The 24286-nt window shown below is 38.4% G+C and overlaps 2 protein-coding genes across 2 annotated transcripts in view; one reads left to right on the forward strand and one right to left on the reverse strand.

The window, feature by feature from the left end:
* Window positions 1-23896, forward strand: LOC129744442 (lysosomal alpha-mannosidase-like). The gene is made up of 5 exons (XM_055736957.1): window positions 1-376; window positions 12092-12802; window positions 12867-13000; window positions 20740-22417; window positions 23328-23896. Exons 1-5 carry the CDS (start codon window positions 209-211, stop codon window positions 23700-23702), a joined length of 3066 nt encoding a protein of 1021 aa, XP_055592932.1. The 5' UTR covers window positions 1-208; the 3' UTR covers window positions 23703-23896.
* LOC129744441 (cGMP-dependent protein kinase, isozyme 1-like) overlaps window positions 23699-24286 on the reverse strand; it is a 120934-nt gene continuing 120346 nt past the window's right edge. Inside the window, exon 12 of the mRNA XM_055736956.1 lies at window positions 23699-24191. Coding sequence (XP_055592931.1) covers window positions 24029-24191 — 163 coding nt within the window. The 3' untranslated portion in view covers window positions 23699-24028. The remainder of the gene's footprint in view (window positions 24192-24286) is intronic.

Here is a 24286-nt window from a genome sequence, read left to right on the forward strand (position 1 = left end):
CTGACCATCCCGGTCCGATCGCAGTTTGGTCCGAGGGCTCGACGGATGTGGTTGGACCAATTAACTACAACGGAAATCACCAATTAGTGGAAAGAAATTTCGAAAAAGCTGAAGTGGAATTGATAGGTCGGTTTACACGAGAACAAAGTGCGGAATCATCCGATAGTTATATGGGAAGGCGTTAGAATTTGCATCTTGTTTATATTCTATGTGGAATTCGATGACGCCGTTTGCGATAATACTGGTGTCGTTTGCGTTGCTCGGAACTATATCAGCACGACCTGGAAAGCACCATGGCAGTGGCTTCCTAATGGACTCATCCATTCATCATTGGAACCATTTCCAAGTGAGGGAACAACACAAATGTGGATATGAGGTAAGACTTTTATTTATAAAAGAAAAAAACTCTGATTTTTCCATAATTTTTTTTTTTGTTAGACAATCTTACAGTTGTTGGCCACTTTTACATAAAAATTTTCGATTTCAAATTATTTCGAATAATCAAATAAAAATTTAAAGTTTTAATTTTTTATCCACATCATCCAACCGTTTTTAGGCTGTTTGAAAAGGTTGGTCTATAACTAAGTTTGAATTTTTCATATGAGTATCATAGTATTATTCGACAATGTTGTAAGAAATTTTGAAATAAAATTTTATCATTTTACAAGAATACTAGCAGACCCCGTAAACTTCGTTTTACCATTTTAAACTTGGCGTCCATTTTTCATTTTTTTTCTTCGCTGTTTGACTTTAAAAAAGCATCAAATCTTGATTGTTAATTGTCTTGCTTTCGTGAACATGTCCTAGATTTTTTTACATATCCTTCTTTTCCGTTTACTTGAATTTTCCCGCTTAATTCTATCGGAATCAATCCTAAGAATTTTAACTCAATTCTACGGGTCTTTACATAAATTATCAAAACATTACCTTTAGTCAATCTTACGTGCATGAATACTTTTCATTTACTTTTCTTTGTTTCGTATGCTTTGAATATTCCCGAATGGTATCAGGTATCAGCTTCCCGTTGCAAATTTGATTTTTTCAGCACTCAACGTAACCATCAAACTTGGCAAGACTCATGCTAAAAAAAATCTACTCTTTGTAACTTGCTCCATTAATAACTATATGTTGATAATATCAAGGTTTCATTTAATGAACACCATTTAGTTGATTTACTCCGCTTTGCTCGAGTTCACTTTAAGGTTGAAATCGAAATCAAAAGTTTCTCAATAATTGAAATTTATTGCATATGATCTTTATGGAAAAAGAACTTTGAATATCGGGACCATTTTTGGAGTATTTGCCCAATATTCTACCTATCGCAGCACTTTCAGCTCCCGAGTAACTTTGGATGGTATATTTTTTAAAACTGCAGAAATAAAAAAAAACGTTAGAGATGATTCTTTACTGACCATTTTCAAGCAGCAGTGGAAATTAATATCCAAATGTTCATCAAAACCATGTCCAAAACAAAAGTTCGCCGTTTTATTATTTGTTTAAGCAAAAACTTTCATGAAATGAATTTGCTGCTTTATCAGTGAGGGTTAAAGAGTTGAAATGAAAGACGGATAGAAGATCAGAAGAAAATTCTAAGGTGGCGAAAAGAGCGAAGAGCATTTGAAAAAGAAGCTTGACCACATACTAAATTTTTTGTCCCGCACCAATTTTTGTCCGTTCGGCACATGTGCACTCACACACTCACATGGCGGTCGAACCATCATAATTAACTGTATCGAAAAATGTATGGGTAATACTTCTACAATACAGTTAATTGGTGCGGGACAAAGAATTTAGTATGTGGTCAAGCTTCTATTTCAAATGCTCTTCGCTCTTTTCACCACCTTAGAATTTTCTTCTGATCTTCTATCCGACATTTTCAAGATTCAATAACATTTGATTGAAATGCAAGTTTTTAAAAATTAAAAAGATCGAAAAGAGCTAACCTGTTAAGGCTACGATGATTTCATGAGTTCATTCGTTTTCTCTGGAAGTTTTCATGTAAATATACTTCGAAATCTTTGAAAACATTAAAGTGTGCTTTGGCTATCATCACAGTTCAACTTTCATATTCCTTCAAAAAGAAATATCTAAGTATACATTTGTCCCATTTATTGATGCAAGTGGAAACACTTTATTCTTTTTCAGATGCGTCAGTGTAAAGACTTCAAAATGAATTAAATACTTGTTCCTGTTTGTCTTTTTTATCAACTTTCATTGATATATCTGCAGTTTTTCTCCAGAATGAAATAATGCTTGGTACTTCAATTTCACTGAATACTGATCACTGAATACTTACCATAAGACCTTCATTTACAAAGACATTTAAAAATTTTGAATATCCGCTTCAGATTCAACACTCGGGATACCCTTTCTGACCTTTTTGGAAAAAAAATTCTTAAAAGGTATATGTTTAATGGCTGAAAGGCGCATTGCCACTTGCTTCACCGTGTGAAATGACAGGAGTGAATGTTATTTTCGGCATTTTTTTTGTAAATGATGAACGTTTGCACTTGTTCTAAATAAAAACCTCTAATGTATGTTTTAACTGAAAATTCTTCTTATTTTATTGATAACTTTCACTAAAGCTTGCAAAAATCCAAAAAAATCTTTGCATTAGACCTTAAAATAAACTTCAATCGTGTATAATCCTTTTTGAAGGACAGGCTCTTGTTCAGTTCAAGTGTGTGTTCATCTTCAACGGATTTTGTTGTTGTTCTGTAAATTTTGAAGCACTTCATATACAGTTGCGTTCAAAAAAGATTGAAACCGCATGAAGCTGCGCACCCACTTCCAACTTTGACAAGCTGCCATTTCTCTCTCGGTTTATATTTTTACATGAAAATTTCACACAATCTAGTTCAACTATCCAACTAACACTCCACGAAATTTGAAGTCTTTACAATGGCGGGAAACAAAGATAAAGCTATTCCCGTAAAAAAGGGAAATTTGGAGTTGCTTCACTAAATTTGCTGTATCTTTGACAATTTTCATTGAAGAATCTTGCAATTTGGTCCAAAGATGTAAAAATGTTTGATCTAATACCAAACCAAGTTTCGTCAAAATCGATTCACGTGATCAAAAATGGTGTCGGATTGAAAATGAGGTCCATTATCGCCCAGCAGACGATTTCATTCTTTTTTGGACGGATCTTTGTATGGAAAACATCGTAATCCATGTATTCTTGGTTTTTCCTTTCACAATACCAACATTCCTCACAAAGAATGTTGTAAATTGCTAAAAACTTCATTCGTACTTTGTTTCGATAGAGAAAATGTTTCAACAGGGTTCAAAATAAGAAGAACAGGGTTTCAGAAATGACCTGCTAATTATATCGATAAACCAATTTGATCCACAATTATCGCGAATATTCTATTCGCTCTTTTGTTTCAATACCAATTCTGTTGGAACAATTTCTCTTTCTAAACAAAGCAAGAATGAAGTTCCTATCAATTTACAACATTCTTTGTTATAAATGTTGGTTTTGTGAAAGAAAAAACCAAGAATAAATAGATTAAGATGTTTTCTATACAAACATCCGTTCAAAAAAGAATGAAATCGTCTGCTGGGCGATAATGGACCTCATTTTCAATTCGACACCATTTTTGATCACGTTCATCGATTTTAACGAAACTTGGCGTGGTATTAGATCAAACATTTTTACATCTTTGGACCAAATTGCAAGATTTTTCATTGAAAATTGTCAAAGATACAGCAAATTTAGTGAAGCAACTCAAAATTTCCCTTTTTTACGGGAATAGCTGTATCTTTGTTTCCCGTCATTATAAAGACTTCAAATTTCGTGGAGTGTTAGTTGGATAGTTGAACTAGATTGTGTGAAATTTCCATGTAAAAATATAAACCGAGAGAGAAATGGCAGCTTGTCAAAGTTGGAAGTGGATGCGCAGCTTCATGCGATTTCATTCTTTTTTGAACGCAACTGTATCTTCAGTCGAGCACAGTTGTAAATGTTCGAAAATTGATTCTAGGGTCATTGGATTATAAAATTGTTTGTAAATTTTTCCACTTTCATTTTTTTAAATGTCCCTAAAGAGTCATACCATTATTTTATATGCATCAGTACTAAATTCATATTTTTCAGACAACAATTTCTTCTGAACTTAAAATAGTTTCATTTTTTTAAATCGTTTAAATGGTTTTGATTTGATCGGCAAAATATCAATCTGGGCGTCATGCATTATCATGTGCTGTACAAATGATGTAGGAATCGAGTAGATAAAAACACATCTAGGCTTCATATCGCCACCACATGCATTGAAATTATGCTTGGTTTAGAAATGCGCGCCCAAATATTTCAACTAATCAGTATGCTTTGCCTTGGTTACTATCCTTTCTCGACGCTTGCTGGCGACGCCTCAACCATGGAGATGAAAAACAAACCGCCCGCTCGGCGCCCAATGGAAGGAAAATCTCGAAAAAAATTGAAGGCCATGACTTTAATTTGATTCAATTTATATCAAATTCAATGATTACGGACAATTGATGCGACTTTCTGATATTTTTATTCGATATAAACCGATTCGCATGCCTACAGAATATTCTAAAAATAATTTCATTTGAATGATTTGGGTCATTTCGGAGGAGTAGTACTACAAACACCGTTACAAGAGAATTTTATATAATAGAGAAGATAAAAGTCTCTTCATGTATCTCCATATGGTCGCGATTCGACCAGACCGAACTGAACGCCATAAACTTGATTTCGAGAAAATCGAGTTCAAAGTTCACAGCCCTACCAATTGATATCATTTTATAAGATATCTCATCTAATCATTTTACCATCACATTTAAACTCTTATAAAGCCGACGAGCATATACTGGTCGATTTCAGATTACACAATAAGCCGTAAACTGAATTTTTATAGCAATATGTTTGCACCCGGTTCACTCTGGTCGAACCAAAATGTTTGAAAAATTGCCATGCGCTATCATTTGACTGGGCAATTTGTTCTAAACGTAGGAGCCTACTAATAGGCGCTTTACGAGCAGCACCCAAAGAGTATGGCTGATGCTTGGAAAATATTTTTTTCGTTGAGCCAGAGTGAACCGAGCCATACAAATTTCGCACTTTTGAAGTCCGGAATATCTTTGATTGTTACTTACCGGTTGCGTTCTGAACGACAGTAAGCAATAAAATAAAGTATCTTTCATCGTTAAATGTTAAAAATTCTAACATCCTCTTGAGTAAATTGGAATACAATACTCAAGGGATTCGGTTCAGTCTGGCGGAGCGAAATTTTAACAAATGCTTACAATCCGAAATATAAAGTTTTTAGCCACGGGAACGTTTTTTATCATTTAATTTATCAGAAATTAGTTCGAGGCGAGCCGAAGAACTGTTTTGAATCGGAAAAACCAACACACATAAGATTATTTCGCAGATAATTAGTTTTCATGACCAAAACAGACTTTTTGTCTTTACCTCTCAGTTCACTTTGGCGCAACGCATTTTTGCCATTTCATCTGTCTACAACACTGAAATTTTCTAATAAAATCAGAAAAAATAGGGAAAATGTCCTGATTTTCATTGGACAGGTAGTTTACCGTGTTTCGCATCCGCTGCCATAGATAACTCAATTTTTTTCAAATTGGCGTTCAGTTCGGTCTGGTCGAATCCCGGCCATATAAAACCACCATTGAAAAAAACTATAATACGCGAGTTACATCATTGCTTCGTGTTGAGACACTAAAAAAGTCGATTTCCAAACTGGCTCAAACTTGAAAAAGGAGTTAAAAAATTCAAAAATACATTGTTAATTATTTTTTGCCGAAAGCTAAAAATCAATAACTGCTGAAGGGGCATGCTGAGAACAGCCTTCCCCCCCCCTCCCCGGGGGCATAATAAGCACCATTAATAGGGGCACGAGGAGTGTTTTCTGCCATATAATCTACTATCAAATTCAACTCCTAGTGTTAACTGCATTATAGAGCTCCAGCTCAACTAGCATCATCTGATGATTGGGCCTATTGGTAGGGTGTCGGAGAGATACACCCTTATTCTTGTTAACGGCGTATCTGCCGTTCGTTCGAACGGATACTTTCGATCGAACTCGAAAAAGGTACTCTTGTTTTCGTACGAATGTGATACGTTTGATTTTGGCGTTGCCTGATTAACTTCGAAATTGTGAGGTAGTCCTGAAGTGTGAAAATGACAGTTCTAGACGTATGTTGAGATAGAAATTTGTTTATTTTCATACATATATTGAAGAACAAAAAAACGGATCAGAAATCGACGGGAAAGATTCCGATGATAATTCCATCGCCATCAGCAGCGACGAACGCCTCCCAATATCGAAGCTGTGCCGTAAATGATGTGTCTCCGGTACAAGAAAGTGTCCTCATAGTCAATGGATAGTGAGAATGGTGCCACCACGATTGCTCCTGCCTGCTGCTGTTAAGTTTCCCCACCGGAAGGGAAGACGATGGCGGGTCTCGATAGCAGAATATCAGCAGCTACCGGGGACTACTCCCAATTTTTTTCAAAAAACTTTTGTTATTGGATCCACACATAAAAGGTTTATTTTGAGCTACTCGTTCTTTTTTCATTATTAATAGATGGTAGAAAATGTTGGTATTTAGCTCGAATAAATTTCGTCAGCGAAAATGTTCGCAATTTTGCATTAAATCAGCCTGGATGGAATATTGTCGCGTTTTCAGATTGTTTTTAGTCTCATATCCTCTCATTTTTCCGTTTTTCTTCTATTTTTTCATTTTTAGCCCTTTAAACGAATTCCGTTCGCAGCATTAGACTCGCGTTTGACGACCGATAGTAAAAATACGTTCGATCGAAAACAAGAATGCAACATTTCGTTCGAACGAGCTATGTACGAAAGAACGAACTGCTCTGATTCGTTCGAACGAAAACAAAAATACGAAATTGCCTTACTTTCGAACGAATGTCATTCGATCGAAAACGGGAATAAGAGCGATAATCATAGGACTCGAGTTCGATTTCTAGTCAAAGTGGAACTTTTCTTCATTTACCAGGAATCGAACTCAAGTCTTCTAATTACCTCTCCGACACCTTACCCATATGCAAAATCGTCAGATGTAAACTAGTCAAGCTGTAGCTCTATAATTCAGAATTCAGTTGACTTCATCGAGTTGAGTTTTCTGTTATTTTCTACGGCAGAAATTGCTCGTCGTGCCCCGGGAAATGGTGCTCTGTTCGCCCTGAGTTAACAAAAGCTTGACTCTTCCTCACCTATCTCACCACTGGAAGAATGGAAGGCTCCAAAAAACCAAAGAAACTTTACTCTTATTAAAATTTAATCGCGTACCAAACCCGGTGCCTTTCAACTGATAAATTCTTTAGATCATCAAAAAATTGTTTGATGGCTTCCCCCTTTCCTATTCCCTCACTTGATACCCTCGCATGCCAAATTTGATTCCATCCACTTGATTTATGAGTGTATTCGAAAAAATGCAACACTTTATTTTGTGAATAACTTTTGATTGCATTGATATAATTTGATGAAATTTTCAGCGATAATGTAATGTTTACATGCGCAAATGTTTGTGATGTTCTGTTTACTGGTTAATGGTTTTTGAGATAGCCAATGATAGATAAATGAAAAACTTTTGCGACTTTTTTTTTGGGCAACGCTTGCGCCATCTCAATTGCATACTTTGGACCACTTTTTTTGAATTTAAGTTTTTTTTTGGATTACGTTTTCTGTTTCCTGAATAATGGCTTTGAAAATAAATCAAAATTTGAAATTTGGTCAAAATTTCAACAAATTTTGCCGATTGTCCTTTTTCGGCACAAAAACAACAGATTTAATTTTCAATCACTCCACCACCATTTTTGCGTAATGTAACGATTTCAGATCTAACCAAAAAGACTGAGTAATTTGCAGTTTTCCTAGATCTTTAGCCTTTTAAGTACTTGACATTAAATTTTTCATTTTTTTTCTCCTTGTTTAACTCTGGGAAATACAGGAGAGACTTGTTAACGAAAAGTTTCTGGTTGGAATCCTGCCAGGTGACCGCCAAAGAATTTGTTTCACTGTCCACTACGATTTTTTTCAAAATATCTCTCCACAAGAAGTTCAAATATTTGGCTCACGATTTGACCACCGTATTTTATTTATTTTACCGGTGAGCAGCTTTTATACGTTGTAGAAATTAAGTCAAGCATATTTATAAGTCAGTTAAACGAACCAGTCAGATAAGTTTGGATTTTTTCCACTTCCTCAATATTTTCGGATTGAGCTTGAAAAAACCTCTCATATCCCCTCACTTCATGCAATTAATTATTTTCATTTTTATTAAAATTGTAGCTCACTATTGGATACTATAAGACATCTCAAACAATTTATTATCTTAATTTATTCGAATAGTTGATTTCCAGCTGTTTTTGGTTTCTCACTTGAAGTTTTCTGGATTTTTTTTTCGAATCTGCCCGAAAATTTTTGTCAATGATCATTTATCAGTTTTCATCCATGCATTCAAAAGTCATTCAAAAGTTATTCCCAAAACAAAATGTTCTTCTCGAAACCAGAATGTCTTACAAACATCTTATGATCTAGAAAAATATGCCAAATGGAGCATAGCAGCTCTGCTGCTAGGTCACAAAATTTAAACAAATTTCTTTTTTAAGTTACTAAACTTTGATTGAAAAATTTTACTTAAAGTTTTTTTTTCATCTCTTCCAAATGATTCCAAAATGATAAAATTTGTAATAATATTTTTTATTCCAATACGTCAATTGTTAGAGTGTAATCTGAACCAAGTCCGTGCGAAGGACCCATCAATAAAGAGGAGGGGGGGATGCAAAATTCAAACTTAGTTAAAATAATTAGCAATACACAATAAATAAGTAAATGGATTCCTAACTTTATTTTTTTAATTCATAATTATCACACGAACTCACAAAATAATGAATTTTACTGATAAATAAATCAAAACTTCCAAAAAAAATCACAACTAATGTTTCAAATGTATGGTTTTTTGGGTGAGTCATTGATATTTTTACAAAATTATATTTCTTATTCTGAACTAGAAAGTTGCTTCAAAATTATTTCAAACAGTGTTCTGAAAATCACTCATTTTCAATGAATGTTTCTGATTGCACTTCGCACCTGAACGTACAGCGGTCGGATTTCGTTATTGATTGCTACTGGACCTACCCGATCATCGATCGTTCAATTCATCGCTAAAATACAGATCACCTCGCACGATGCTTGCTGTCAAAACAGTGCAGCACCATCATCAAATTGGAATCTCACCAATGCGCAATGCATATGGCGAATCATGTTGGTCTTCGATCAGGAGTGAATGGATCAGGCAGTGAGTGAGTGATACATGAAGCCGATCATTAGCGTATTTTGTTTGATTTGATACATAGAAAATTAAAAAATTTATTTGTTGTTATAACGTTTTTTAACATCAGTATGATCAAAATCAAGTTGTAGTTGTGTTTGTGAGGGAAAGATGTTCACATTCGCCGTGTTTTTCAATTTTTACAAGTTCTCTTATTAAACTGTCGTTTTTCACGTTAAAACTACTGAGAATTTATTTTGTCCCGCACAACTGTTTGATTTTTCTCGTCGTGCAAAAAATAATTTTGAATTTTATATAGTTCAGACAGACACTGAGTGAGCTACACTCAGAATGGATCAGTTTGTATCTCACTCATCCCCGATATGCGATGTTTGCTAAACCGATTATTCTGAATGATGCGACTCGGTTTGCATAGCTGATAGGAGCGCTGGTCGAGATTGCATACCAGCCAGGCGAAGCAGTTGCGAGAGGCGCTATCCCATTATACAATCAGAATGTTTCCAACAGGAAACGCATCCTGAGTGTTTGTTTTGATTGATTTTCGGAACACTGATTTCAAAGTAGTCTAGATTCAAAATTTTGAATAAATATTTACAAAGCACAGATTAAGAAAAACGGGAATTTGAAAAGAAATGTCAGATCAGGTAAAAAATGAACCATGATTAATTTTTAGGAAAATTATAATAATTGTTATTTATCATTCATCTCAATTTACAATTCTTTTCTTCATTTTCATCTAAAGGGTTGATTGAAAAATTTCGCTGCAGTGCACAGTGGTTTAGAACTCGAAAAACGTGATCATGGGCTTTTTGAAGGCTTAAATGTCAAAATAGTTTTATAGTATGTTCTACAATGTTTCATCATTTTAGAATGCGCATATTTTGTTGTAATTTTTTTCTTGATCAATTCACATATAAGTGAGATAATTTTTCTATTTTTTGTATTTATCACTTTATCACTCTAATGTCTTGCAAAAAGTTGTAGATCATCAAATTTTAAAACACTTTGTTGAAGACGTCAAAACTCTATCTTTTGAACAAAATATGTTTTAAAGACATTTTTTCAAAAACTAACCTCAAAAAATGAAAAACTCGTTTATCGTTTTTCGAAGCGAGTTTTGAGACTAACTTTGTATGAGAAAGCTGTGACAATTGTAAAACTATTTTGAAGTTTGATGGTACTTTTGGGTGATTTCTTTAAAAAATTGCTTGTTTTTATTGTTTAATATCTCTGAAAGTTGCAAGCATACCAAACAAAAATATATACATAATATTGGACAATCTTTCATCTTTCATGGACATCTAGTTTCATTTGTATGCATGAGGTTTTACTACTAAAATAACTTAAATGAAAGATGGTAGATTGGCAAATTTCAGTATTTTTTCACACACTTACATAAGTTCTCGCTTCAACACGAATGTGGCATAGTTGGCTGATCGAGGAATTATTGAATCGGCTACACTAAAACTTTAAAACTGGCATCTTTCATTTAAGTTATTTTAGTAGAAAAACTTCATGCATACAAATGAAACTTGATGTCCATGAAAGTTGAAAGATTGCCCTTTCTATTGTATATATTGTTGTATCTGGTATGTTTGCAACTTTCAGAGATATTTAACAATGAAAACATGCAATTTTTTTAAGAAATCACCCAAAAAGTACCATTAAACTTCAAAATAGTGACTTTACACCTTCAACGAAGCTATGTAGTTTATCAATTGTCACAACTCTCTCATACAAGGTTAGTCTCAAAACTCGCTTCGAAGAAATTTAAACGAGTTTTTCGTATTTTGAGGTTAGTTTTTGAAAAAATGTTTATAAAACATGTTGTTCTAAAAGATAGAGCTTTGACGCCTTCTACAAAGTTTCTTAAAATTAGATTATCTACAGCTTTCTCGAAAACATCATAGTGATAAAATAATAAATACAAAAAATAGAAAAATTAACTCACTTATAGGTGAATTGATCAGGAAAAAAAATACAGCGAAATATGGGTATTTAAAAATGATGAAACTTTGTAGAACATGCCATAAAACTATTTTGACATTTAAGCCTTCAAAAAGCCTATGATCACGTTTTTCGAGTTTGAAACCACTGTGCGATGGTCCAAATATTTTGCGTATGATTTGACCACCGCATTTTGTTAATTTTACCGGAGGTCAGAATTTTTTTTACCTTGAAGAAGTTAAATCAGGCCTGCTATTAGTTAGCTAGATGAACTAGACTGATACATTTACCTTTTTATCACATCACTTATTGAAATTTCCGAATTGCGCTTGATAAAATCTCTTTAATTCCTTAACTTCATAGAATCAACTCAACTTTACTTATATTCCAATTTAAGCTAACTGTTTTATCTTCTAGAACTTCTTAAACAGTTAACCATATGAACTCTGGTCGAACCGTTGATTTCCAGCTGTTTTTTGGTCTCCCATTGGTATTTTCCTGGAATTTTCTTGATCTTGCCCCAAAGTTTTCGTCAATTTTCTGTATTGAACGCTATCTCAAAAACCACTTGACAAAATATCAACAAATTTGGTACACGAATATATTACATTGATAGGAAGCTTAACAGAAAATTTTATCATTTTCCATCCATGCATTCAAAGGTCATTCTCAAAACAGAGTGTTGCATTTTTTTTTCGAATACACTCCTTATACTCATCTATTGCAAACATTTCATTTTATTATATTGACTGGCATTACAAAGTCGTGTCGTAATCGAAATAATAACATTTGATATCCAGTTCCCGAAAAACCTCCATTAATAAATTTCAACCTTTTCTAGTCCTGTCCAGCACCACAGCAAGATATGCTCAACGTTCACCTGGTCCCCCACAGTCACGACGATGTTGGATGGTTGAAAACCGTCGATCAGTACTACTATGGCAGCAAAATCAACCACCAAAGGGCCGGTGTTCAGTACATTCTGGACTCAGTTGTCCAGGAGCTGTTGAAAGATCCGTCCAGAAGGTTTATCCAGGTGGAGACGGCCTTCTTCTTCATGTGGTGGGATGAGCAAACGGAAGAAGTTAAGGACCAAGTACGAATGCTGGTTCAGGAGGGTCGCTTCGAATTTGTGGGTGGAGCCTGGAGCATGAACGATGAAGCTGCGGTACACTACCAGAGTGTGATCGATCAGTTTACCTGGGGTCTGCGACTGTTGAATGACACCTTTGGCGAATGTGGGCGTCCTCGAGCGGGATGGCAGATTGATCCTTTCGGGCATTCCCGAGAACAGGCGTCGATATTTGCCCAGATGGGATATGACGGAACGTTCTTCGCTCGGCTGGACTGGAGAGATAAAACGAAACGGTTGGAGGAGAAAAAAGCAGAAATGATTTGGAAATCGAGCGTTAATCTGGATGACAGTGAATTGTTCACATCGGTTCTTTATAATCACTACAGCGCACCACCCGGATTTTGTTTCGACGTGTTGTGCAATGATGATGCCTTTGTAGATGGGCAATATAGTGCCGAGAATAATGTCAAAGAAAAGGTATTTTCATGAAGAATGTCCAATGCAACTGATTTTTAAAACAATTACTGGAATTTTATTACAGATTGATCAATTCGTCAACTTCGTAACTAATATGTCGCAAAGGTACCGTTCCAATAATCTTATCATTACCATGGGAGATGACTTTAACTATATGGATGCCATCATGAATTACAAGAACATGGATAAATTGATCAAGTAAGTAGTGAGATGATTTTTCTCAATCTTTGTGGTAGATTGATAATTCACTTAGTTTTGGATTCAATTATTAATTTTGAATGCTCAAAAAATCACTTGTTTGATTTTCGTAAAAATGTGTGAAATGATGGCAGCCGAATGGGTTTTGTCAAATTTCGTAATCCAACGATATTAGTTTTGTGGATTGTCCCAAAAACTAACTTGTGCAAATTTTCAGTTCAATCGGACTTGATTTGACCTTTTGGGTGATGCCTAAAAGCGCTCAAGGTTTCGGTTTTTTTTACCTTTAAAAATCAGCATAGAGTGGAAAAAAAAGAAATCAAAAAAATCGAAATTTTTTATTTTGATGCCAAATGGCTTAGAAATGCATGAAACTTTGAGACTTTTCGAAAAAAGCAAGTCCCAAAAAGTCTATTCAGCCATTTAAAAAAAAACAAAAAAAAAAATGTTTAAGACAACTTCAGATTTCGACGTTTCATGCTTTTTTAGTTAATTAGCAACTAATTTGAATTTTCAATTTTCCGGATTTGCTTTGGTCCCCCCTTATGTAGGAACTTATTAAAATTCTAAACACATTATAATGTGTTAGGGAGCGCGAATGATTCTAAGCCCGGAAACACCGAAATTCGGCAGTCTTTATCTTCTAAACAAGGGTTACCAGATCCCTTACTTACATACTTAATGATCCTGCGTCGATCCTCCGGTGCATAGGGCCGTGGTAAAAGACCTCCACTGTTGACGATCCGGAGCCAGCGTCTTCACCTGGTCCCAGTCAAGATTCTTGTCGACAGTTCGGATTTCGGCGGCTAGGCTTCACCGCCACGAGTTTCTGGGTCAGCCTCTTCTTCGATGTCCTTCTGGATTCCAATCTAGCGCCTCTCTGAAAATCTCGTTTTCATCTTTCCGCAGCGTGTGCCCAATCCATCTCCACTTACGTTCCCGAATCTCGATATCTAGCGCTCTTTGATGACACCGGGGATGTAGTTCCTCATTCGATATCGAGTTGCCAGGCCACCAAGCGCGGATAATATTTCGCAGGCAGCGGTTTACAAATACTTGCAGTTTTCGCGTCGTTACCGCATATGTGCACCAGGTTTCGCACCCGTACAGCAATTTGGATTTGACGTTTGAGTTGAAGATTCGGATTTTCGTTCGTAGAGAGATCTGGCGTGTCCGCCAAATGTTTCGGAGACTCGCAAACGCAAATCGGGCCTTTCTGATCCGGGTCTCGATGTCTTTCTTGGTACCACCATCAGGCGTTATCTGGCTACCAAGATACTGGAAGGACTCCACTCTCTCAACCTGTTGCCCAGCTACCATGAAACTGGAGGGATTTCTTGTGTTGATCTCCATCGACTTGTCTTTCCGACATTGACTCTGAGACCTGCCGCCTTGGAACTTTTGGTGGTCGGTCAAGGTCGTTCAGTTGCTCCATTGCTGAAGGACTCCACGGCAATCCTCGGTTCGGTGCACAGTCGATCGATCCAGACAGAATCTCATCGATTACGATGAGAAAAAGCAGCTATGATAAGTGTGGGCACCGTTCCTGGGTTTCCCAGAGACTGTGCGGACAATCCGGGTTTTCTCGTTCCGACGAACACCTTAGCTTGAGTGCTTTCCAAGGAGGGGCTCTACGACGGGTGAACTTGACGGCAAACTGTCGACTGACTGGACCTGTGGCAAAGCCAATGAGAGAGAGGGAGAGGATGAGAGCGAGAAAGATAACAAACTTGACAGATATATCAATGATGTCAAACAGGGCTGCCAGATATATTGTTTTTCTTGTAGTAACATTTAATTGAATTCCTCTACCCATAACTCACAATAAGATACATCCTTGTCTCACTCCAGCAGTTACCTGGATTGGTTCGAACAAGACACCATCGTGCAAGACCTTGCACGAAAATGCTTCGTATTGTGCTTCGATGAGTTGGACTAGTTTCTCTGGGACCCCTCGTCGCCTTAGAGCCGCCCAGATGTTCTCATGGTTAAGTCGGTCGAATGTTTTTTCGAAATCAACGAAAACCAGCAGAAAAGAGTCCTGCAATTCATTGATTTGTTCCAGTATGATTCGTAGCGTTGTGATGTGGTCCACACATAATCGTCCGGATCGGAATCCGCATTGTTGCCGTCGAAGTGTAGCGTCCTTGGCTATTACATGCTCTATCTGCGGATTCCATGATAGCTTGGAATCTAATGTGATGCCTAAATATTTCACCTGTGATTTCACCTGTGAGCACTTCCCGTCTGATGTTAGTGGTTTTAGTGCAGTTTTTCATCTCGTAGTGAATGCTATCACAGTAGTTTTGGAAGGGTTGATGTTCAGTCCCTCTTCCCTGCACCAGAATAGTGCGTAGTTGAGTGCAGATTGCATTCTGTTTGACAAATGACATATTTTCCCCGAACTATTATTACTACGTCGTCTGCAAAGCCAATAACTTCGAAATCCATAGATACAAGTTTGTTTAGGAGGTCGTCCACGATTAATGACCACAACAACGGTGATAGAACCCCACCTTGGGGACATCCCTTTGTTAGAGTGGCTTTGATTGTAAGTCCTCCCAAACTTGCATAGATGGTTCTATTTATAAGCATGCTACTAGTCCAGTTAACAATTGCCGAGTGGCATCCTCGTCTTTTCATAGCTGTTTCGATTGAACTGTGAGATGCGTTGTCGAATGCCCCTTCAATGTCTAGAAAAGAAGCGAGTGCTATTTCTTTTGCCTCTAGGGTCTTTTCTAGTTTTTGTGTTAAAATATGTAAGGCCGTAACCGTTGACATACCTTTTTTGTAAGCAAACTGAAAATTGTTCAGCTTACTTGAGCTAAGATACTGCGATTTAATGTGCTCGTCAAGTATCTTCTCCATTATTTTCAAGATGGATGTCAGACTGAATGCCTTTGGTTGGGTTTTATCTTTTTTCCCTGGTTTTGGGATGAAGATAACGCGCACCTTTCTCCACTGTGTGGGAATATGACAAAGTGTCACACTGGCTACGAACATCTCAACCAAGGCAGGTGTTACCATTTGTTTTGCTTGCTGTATTTGGATTGGTATAATCCCATCTTCACCAGCAGCTTTGAATGGCTCGAATGTACTTATTGCCCAGTTAACCATTGACGGTGTAAAGATTGCACGCGATTTGCGGAGAGCTTCATCACGTCTGACATTCCGAATGGGTTGTTCAGCCGGAGTGTCCTTTATCTCTAAACCGATGGATTCTGGGAAATGAGACTCAGTAGTAATTGAAGGGTTTCTTTCGGGTCTGTAGTGAACTCCCCGTTGTTTTTCTTCAATTTACCTAGTCCATTTGAGTGTTCTTTGGATAGAACTTTCTGGAGCCTGGCAGCTTCTGGCGTAGATTGAACGGTTTCACACACGTGCCTCCAACTACTCCTTTTAGCTTTTCTAATGTGTTTGTTGTACTCAGTTAGGGCCTTACGATAGTCATCCCAGTTTGAGTCAGCTTTCGCTTTATTGAAAAGTCTCCTTGTTGTTTTTCTTAACTTTTCGAGTTGTCTGTTCCACCAGGGAACTCTTCTATTAGAAACACGTTCCTTCAGTGGACAGCTCGCTTCAAAAGCGTATATGATTTTATTGGTAAAACAGTTTGAAGCTTCCTCTAGCTGCTTTGTTGTTCGTATTTTCACATCCAACAAAGGTTAGCAAACTTCAAGTGTGAGTATGTAGAGACTCCAGTTGGTGTTCCTGGGGTCTCTATAAACGTCCCTGATTATTTCCCCTCCCACTATATCGAATGTAATATGTCTATGATCAGACAGTGATTCTTCATCCGATACCTCCCAGTTTTTTATTTTTCCCAGGAAAAGTGGTGTACATAGGGTTAAATCGAGGACTTCTTGTCTGTTCGTCGTTATAACGTAGGTTTGCTTCCCTCATTACAAATTTCAATATTGTTTTGTGAAAGAAACTCTAATAAGGACTCACCTCTAGTGTTGATATCTGTACTTCCACATAGCGTGTGATGTGCGTTAGCTTCGCAGCATATGAGAAACTGCTGGTTAAGTGCCCGGCATTTTCTCATAAATTCTACTACCATCGGTGGGGGTATATCGGTGCTATCTCCGGGAAAGTACGCTGAAGCTACACTCACCGTGTGCTTACCTTTCGGTGTTGGTACTTCTATCCGTATAGCCGTGATGTCTCCGTCGATAAATTCTGAAAAGGGAGTAAATTTAATTCTTTTGTTAACTAGTAAAGCAGCCCTTGGGTGAGCGCTCCGTTCGTCGTAGGGAATCTTACCATTCGGGGTACAAAGCCCTTGTACCTTACCCTTGTTAACCCAAGGTTCCTGGATAAAGGCAAGGTCCAGGTTTTCGGAGACGAATCTTCTCAGTAGTGTACTCGAGGCTCCTACAACATGGTGAAGATTCGCCTGAACACACTTTAAGGTGTTCATTTCTGTGGTTTTTTGCCCCACTTCGCTGGAGACACCGGCTTTTTGCCATTTGCATTTATTTGTTTGTCCAGTATCGGTTTACTCCATGTGCTTTCGGTTGTTGGAGCTGTTTTGGCAGCTTTGAATTTAATTTTTGCAGGTTTGTTAGAGGTATCGTTATCTCTAGAACCGCATTTTCCACTCGGGCCTGGTTTTTGTTGATCTTGTTCCATGGTAAGGCCCAAGTTCAACGTACTAGTCCCTTCCGGTAAGCGATTTGCACAGGATTTACTGTGGACCTCTTTCTCGCTCGTCCCGGGGTCTGGTCCCTGGTCCATTGATTGGACCTGGTCCTTTGACTTCGGTTCATTGAGATCGAGAGTTGCCACAGTATCCCCTTTACCGATCGACTCTCCTTCTATGGAATTGACCTGGTCTATTGCCGACTGGTCCTTTACAAGGCCCTGTATAGGCAGCCCAGGTCGTTGAGCAATTCTTTTGATGTTGCTGCCTGCTTCAACTCTACTTTCAATCCTCCGGTTCACTTTCCAGATTTTACTGGAGCCAAATCCGTAGTAAATCACGAAATTTCTTTTCTCCAGCTCCTTCATTGAAATCTCGTCTACAGCGAAAACCACTTCGAGAGCTTTGTTCCGTTTTTGGACATCGTAAAATCTCCAGCTGTCGGTGCTTAACTCTTCGTTTTGGCTTTCGATTGTAGCCTGAACTGTACCGATATCGTCCTCGGCAGCTCCAGGTAGATGAGCCTTCAGGATCTCTGATCTGGGAATTTGATTGTCCCCAACAGTCATTAGCTCTGCACCTGTCCACGGCTTAATTGATGGTATGACTAGTTTAAGCCAGTCCGATGCGGCCTGGTCTAGACAAGTCACTACCATGAAACCAGATTTAAATGAGCATTGTGCGAATTTCGGCTTCAGTGTCTCGAGCCTTTGGCCAAGTACTGGCTTTTTTATCGCCTGCTGTATAACGTTGAGTTGTTCCGTCGTCAACTGTGTGACCGGGTAGTTTTTAGCGGGTATGCCTACCCTAACAGAACTGGCCATTTCTTTGTAAGAAGGCCTTTTTTTGTTTTCACCCGATCTCACTGGGTGGTTGGCCCCATGAGATCGTCCATTTGACTTGTTGTTTTGTGTCCGTGTTTGTTTTTGCTCTTTAGGGTCTTGTCGTTTTGTTGGGGCGATTGGCCCCTTAGCTCTTTTGGCCTTCGACTTTTCCACACTACATGAGCCATCCTTGTCCCCACTGCGAGCCCGTTTTGCACTTTTTGCAGGGGATGTAAATTTCGCAGTGGTTACTAGGCGCATTGCCTCTTCATATGGCACGTTTTTCGCGATGAGCTTTCTTAGCCGTCTCTTCGCCGTACCACTTAGTTGCCGTGTATCGAAGTTTTTCGGTTTGATCGGCGTTTGTACCTCCTTGATGGTGACATTAACCCCATCGTCGTTGCTCTCATCATCTCCTTCCGCGGGCGAATCTAAAGCGGAGGAAGAAATGGATGGCACTCCTGTGAAAGACTCGTTTGAGAGCTGTGCAACGAGTTCACTTTCGTTCGTATCCATGGTTTCCGGCTGAGACGAGCAGTCGGCACTCGTATTATTGGTTTTTGATTTATTTGTGTTCCTTTTAAGTCCCACGATTAGCTAGGGAAGAAACGGTCCGCTGTGTCAGTGCCCTGCTATAACACAGTAAGGGCTGTATACTGTGGGGTGCGCCCTGGTGCCCCACAGGTTCCGTTAGCGACTGAGATTCCCTCCAGCCATACATCGTCACGGTGCCTTAGGATTGGGGCACCTCCTCACTTGGCTATTGTCGGGTTGACAACATTGCCCGGGCTTCGCCGCCAGCTGCGTATACACTTTTAGCTGGCTGTCATTTGTGATCATATGACTCGTGGAGGCGTGAGGTAGGAGCGAGTGAGGACCAGAATTGTGTTTGTCATTCCTTCCAGATTGTCGACTCACCATGAGTAGTAGCTGATGTTGGTAGGGAGGTAGCAGCGTTAGTAGTTGCAGCGACACCAGCCGCTATCGACGACGACGTCAGTGCTAGCGCTTGTGGCTGCGCTGAATGTGATGAGGAATTTGAGTGATGGTCGTGATTATCTATTAGATTACTGGTATCAACACTTCTTCGTCGATTTTTTTTATGCCTTCGTGATGTAATGGGACTAGTAGAGCCTTCTCGGGAACCATAAACGTCAGAATCTAACAATTCCGGTTTCAAAGGCCTTTTTTCCTATGGTCAAACCTGAAGCCTTGTTTCCAGGTACGGGTGGCGGTAGCGTTTTTGTAGCTGAGGCTTCACTTTGTATTTGCTGCGATGGAGCGGAGGCGGCCGATCCTCGATTATCGGATAGGCCTTTTATCTGCAGGGATTCAGTAGCTTTCAGCAAAGCAGTCAACTGATCCTGTGAAACGTTCACCTCGCCACGGTTCATGTAATCCGGTATTCCGTGAACAGGGAAGCAAATTAAGCAGATCTGATAATGATAACTGGTTTATCACTTGTTTAACACTTGCCGATAAATATGAGAACGCGATGACTTCTCATCCCTTTACAATACCGATCAAGGTAACTCATCCAAAAATACTTTCTCTCGGTCAGTTCTAATTCTGAGAATATTCTCCAACAAAACTGGATGCGATCGAACGAACAAACGCTCCGGATGTGCTTTTACTAGCAAAATTGAAGTTGATATAAGCGCTTGTATAATGTTCTTGAGGATGCAAATCTCTCTCACGGGTGTTTTGATCGGCAAATTCTATCGGAGGATAACGAATTTTGGATTTCCTGTCCGTGAAACAGCTTAACGAGTATAACTCGAATTTTGCTATCGGAAGCTGTGATGTTGAAGGGGTTTCATGTGATTTTTAGTCACTTACATTTTAAAATTAAACAGATGCCGGCACTTCGATTTAAGAAATTGCGTCAGGCAGCCAAAATAAATTTTATGTTGTTGAGCCCTTCCACCCAATATCCAGAATCTATAGGGAAAAAAGACCGCATCAAAAACCGTATTACCTACCTAAGGGTCCAGCGCCGATTGACCGGCGCATAGGGCTGAGATAAAAGATCTCCACTGCTGGCGAAAACCGTATTGAAAAGATCTAAATGGATTTACTTTTTTTCGTTCGTCAAGATTTGGTAAAAAGCCACACAAAATTTTGTATAAGGAGAAAAAAAGAAATAGATCGTTGTAATTTTACGCTCATCTTACGGAAAAATCCCATAAACTTAAACGCTTTCTGTTTGATGAGACGCTAATGCTTGTTTATGAGAACCTGACAATTTCACTGATTGCTTCTCATTTTCTCAGGTACACTAACGCCCGCCAAAAGGAAGGATCCAAAATCAACGTTTTCTACTCGACTCCGACCTGCTATCTGAAGGCCGTTCACGACGCGCAGCTGACGTGGCCGGCAAAGACCGACGACTTCTTTCCGTACGCCACGGACTGGCACGCGTACTGGACCGGATACTTCACTTCGCGGCCCAACTCCAAGCGCTTCGAACGAATGGGCAATCACTTTTTGCAGGTTTGCAAACAACTGTCAGCGATCAGTGTTCTGCGAGGGGAAAGTTACAACGAACATCGTTTGACGAAGCTGCGAGAGGCTATTGGGGTGATGCAACACCACGACGCAATTACCGGAACCGAGAAACAGCACGTTTCTGACGATTATCATAGAATGCTGACGGCGGCTTTCGCAGGTTGTGAAGCCAATGCGAATGATGTGCTGGGCTCGCTTACGAGGAAACTCGATACGGTTACACCGTTGACGTTCGAATCATGTTTGCAGTTGAACATAAGCCAGTGTTATGCAACAGAGAAAAACGAAGCGTTCGTAGTTACTTTGTACAATTCTCTGGGCCATTCAACTTCGGAGTACGTTCGTGTACCAGTCAATGGAAACAACTACGCCGTAAGAGATGATCAGGGAGCGAAGCTACCCATCGATATAGTACCTGTTCCTAAGGCGGTATTTGATTTGGAATATCGACAGGCTATTGCTGCTAGTGAATTGGTATTCTTTGCGCAACAAATTCCCCCGATGGGTTACAAATCGTTTTATGTATCAGAAGTTTACGAATCTGAATCAAGCAATGATGTAGAACAGTTGACTCGTCCACACATTACTACAATCGGCAATGAAAACCTTCGTTTGAACTTCGATGAAAACGGATTCCTGGCTTCGATTTTGGTTGGTGGAGAAGTTCATAATGTTAAACAAGACTTCCTGTACTACGAAGGGGCCTACGGTAACAATGCAGTATTCGAAAATCGATCCTCAGGAGCGTACATTTTCAGACCAAACGGCACAGAGAAACATGTCGCAGAGAAAGTTCAAATCAGTGTAATTTACGGGAATCAGGTCCAGGAAGTTCATCAGGTGTTCAACGATTGGATCAGCCAGGTTATTCGTGTTTACGAAGGTGATTCCCATGTAGAATTTGAATGGTTGGTAGGACCAATTCCGATAGACGATGATAAGGGCAAAGAAATCATCAGTCGTTTTTACACGGACATTGCCTCTCAAGGAACCTTTTACACGGATTCAAACGGAAGAGAAATGTTGAAACGTGTTCGTGACTACCGCGAAACTTGGGATCTCGAACTTCTTGAACCGGTAGCCGGAAACTATTATCCGATAACGGCTAAAATCGCAATGGAAGACGAAAAAAGTCGAATTGCAGTTCTGAACGATCGCGCTCAGGGTGGAACCAGTTTGGAGGACGGCGTCTTGGAGTTGATGGTTCATCGGAGACTACTCAGAGATGATGCTTTCGGGGTTGGGGAAGCACTGAACGAAACTGCCTATGGAAAAGGTGTGGTGGCTCGAGGAAAACACTACCTCATGATTGGATCCAAGAAGACGCAAACTGAGGACAAGGAACGCTTTTTGCAGAATCAGATTCTAACGCCTGCCTGGACGTTCTTCAGCGATGCAACTAAGATCTCCTATGAGCAATGGCAATCCAATTATGAACCTTTCGTAAGTACTCAATTTTTTTTTAAATATGCTTATTTTACGGAAATTTGGTAATTTTATTGAACCAATTCGGTTCTTTTTTTGGCAAATTCGGAATTTTTAAAAAACAAACGATAATATTAAACTTTGCAAAAATGACAAAAATGACAAAAATGACAAAAATGACAAAAATGACAAAAATGACAAAAATGACAAAAATGACAAAAATGACAAAAATGACAAAAATGACAAAAATGACAAAAATGACAAAAATGACAAAAATGACAAAAATGACAAAAATGACAAAAATGACAAAAATGACAAAAATGACAAAAATGACAAAAATGACAAAAATGACAAAAATGACAAAAATGACAAAAATGACAAAAATGACAAAATTGACAAAATTGACAAAATTGACAAAATTGATAAAAATGACTTAATTGACTAAATTGACAAAATTGACAAAATTGACAAAATTGACAAAATTGACAAAATAGACAAATTTGACGAAATTGACAAAATTGACAAAATTGATAAAATTGACAAAATTGACAAATTGACAAAATTGACAAAATTGACAAAATTGACAAAATTGACAAAATTGACAAAATTGACAAAATTGACAAAATTGACAAAATTGGCAAAATTGGCAAAATTGACAAAATTGACAAAATTGACAAATTGTAAAAATTGACAAAATTGACAAAATTGACAAAATTGACTGAATTGACAATTGACAAAATTGACAAAATTGACAAAATTTACAAAATTTACAAAATTTTCATAATTTGACAAAATTGACAAAATTGTTAAAATTGACAAAATTTACAAAATTGACACAATTGACAAAATTGACCAAACGGATTTTGTCATTGCCACCATGAATATGTTTCTGGTTCATGTTTAATTTTTTGATTTTTTGTCGTTTCAGATGAGCATTTTCAAGGAATCGCTTCCACTTAGTGTGAACCTCCTAACATTCGAACCTTGGAAGGCACCAAACACGTTTTTGATTCGCCTAGAACATCTCCTGGAAAAAGGTGAAAGCACTCTATACTCAACCCCGATTACGGTTGATTTGGAAGCCGTTTTCTCATCCAACGTGCACATAACAAATCTTCGCGAAACAACTTTGGCTGGAAACCAGTGGAAGGAAGACAACACCCGACTTCAATTCTTCTACGATCCAGAACCAATTCAACACACTGAACACGTGCAGCGTCCCTCAAAGATCGAAGAAGGCTTCCAAGTAACCCTGAATCCCATGGAAATTCGGACATTCATCATTGAAATACATCAACACTAGCTTACCATTCTTGTTGATACAGATAAACCTACCAAACATAACAAATTGAGATAAAAGAACATTTTTCTACGAAATCTAAGGCCTTGGGCAGAATCAAACTGTTTACGTCGATTTTTTTAGTGCGTTCTATTAGCTAGAATATTTCTCTTTGTACAAATAAAGCTCGTCAGTTGCAAACCCCTTTTCAAAAATTAAAAAAAAAATCACAACTCCAGGGCTACATGCTATTGCTTTCGCCTTCGGCTTTCTTGCTTTCACTCCTTACTATTTACATGCATATCACCATCCACCAACTCCCGTCTGCAGTAGAAGATCACCAGCCACACTCAGAATCCCGCATCCCATCCGGAAGTTTCGATTGGCGGGGTACTTGCTTCCGGAGGGAAAGCGTCGAAGTTAGACATATCCAGCGGTCCTTTGAGCCGAGGTGCCAACGGAGATTTGAGCGTAAGATTGGACAGGCCTTCCCAGTCGAATCCCTGAAACCATCTGGAAAATTCGATGAATTATGAAATTTTAATTAAGGGACCATTAATATGATGCTAATTATTTTCTTATCAAGGATGCGCCTAAATTTAGACACT

The sequence above is a fragment of the Uranotaenia lowii genome, chromosome 2 (genome assembly GCF_029784155.1).
Source record: "Uranotaenia lowii strain MFRU-FL chromosome 2, ASM2978415v1, whole genome shotgun sequence".
In the NCBI taxonomy this organism is placed as follows: Eukaryota; Metazoa; Arthropoda; class Insecta; order Diptera; family Culicidae; genus Uranotaenia; species Uranotaenia lowii.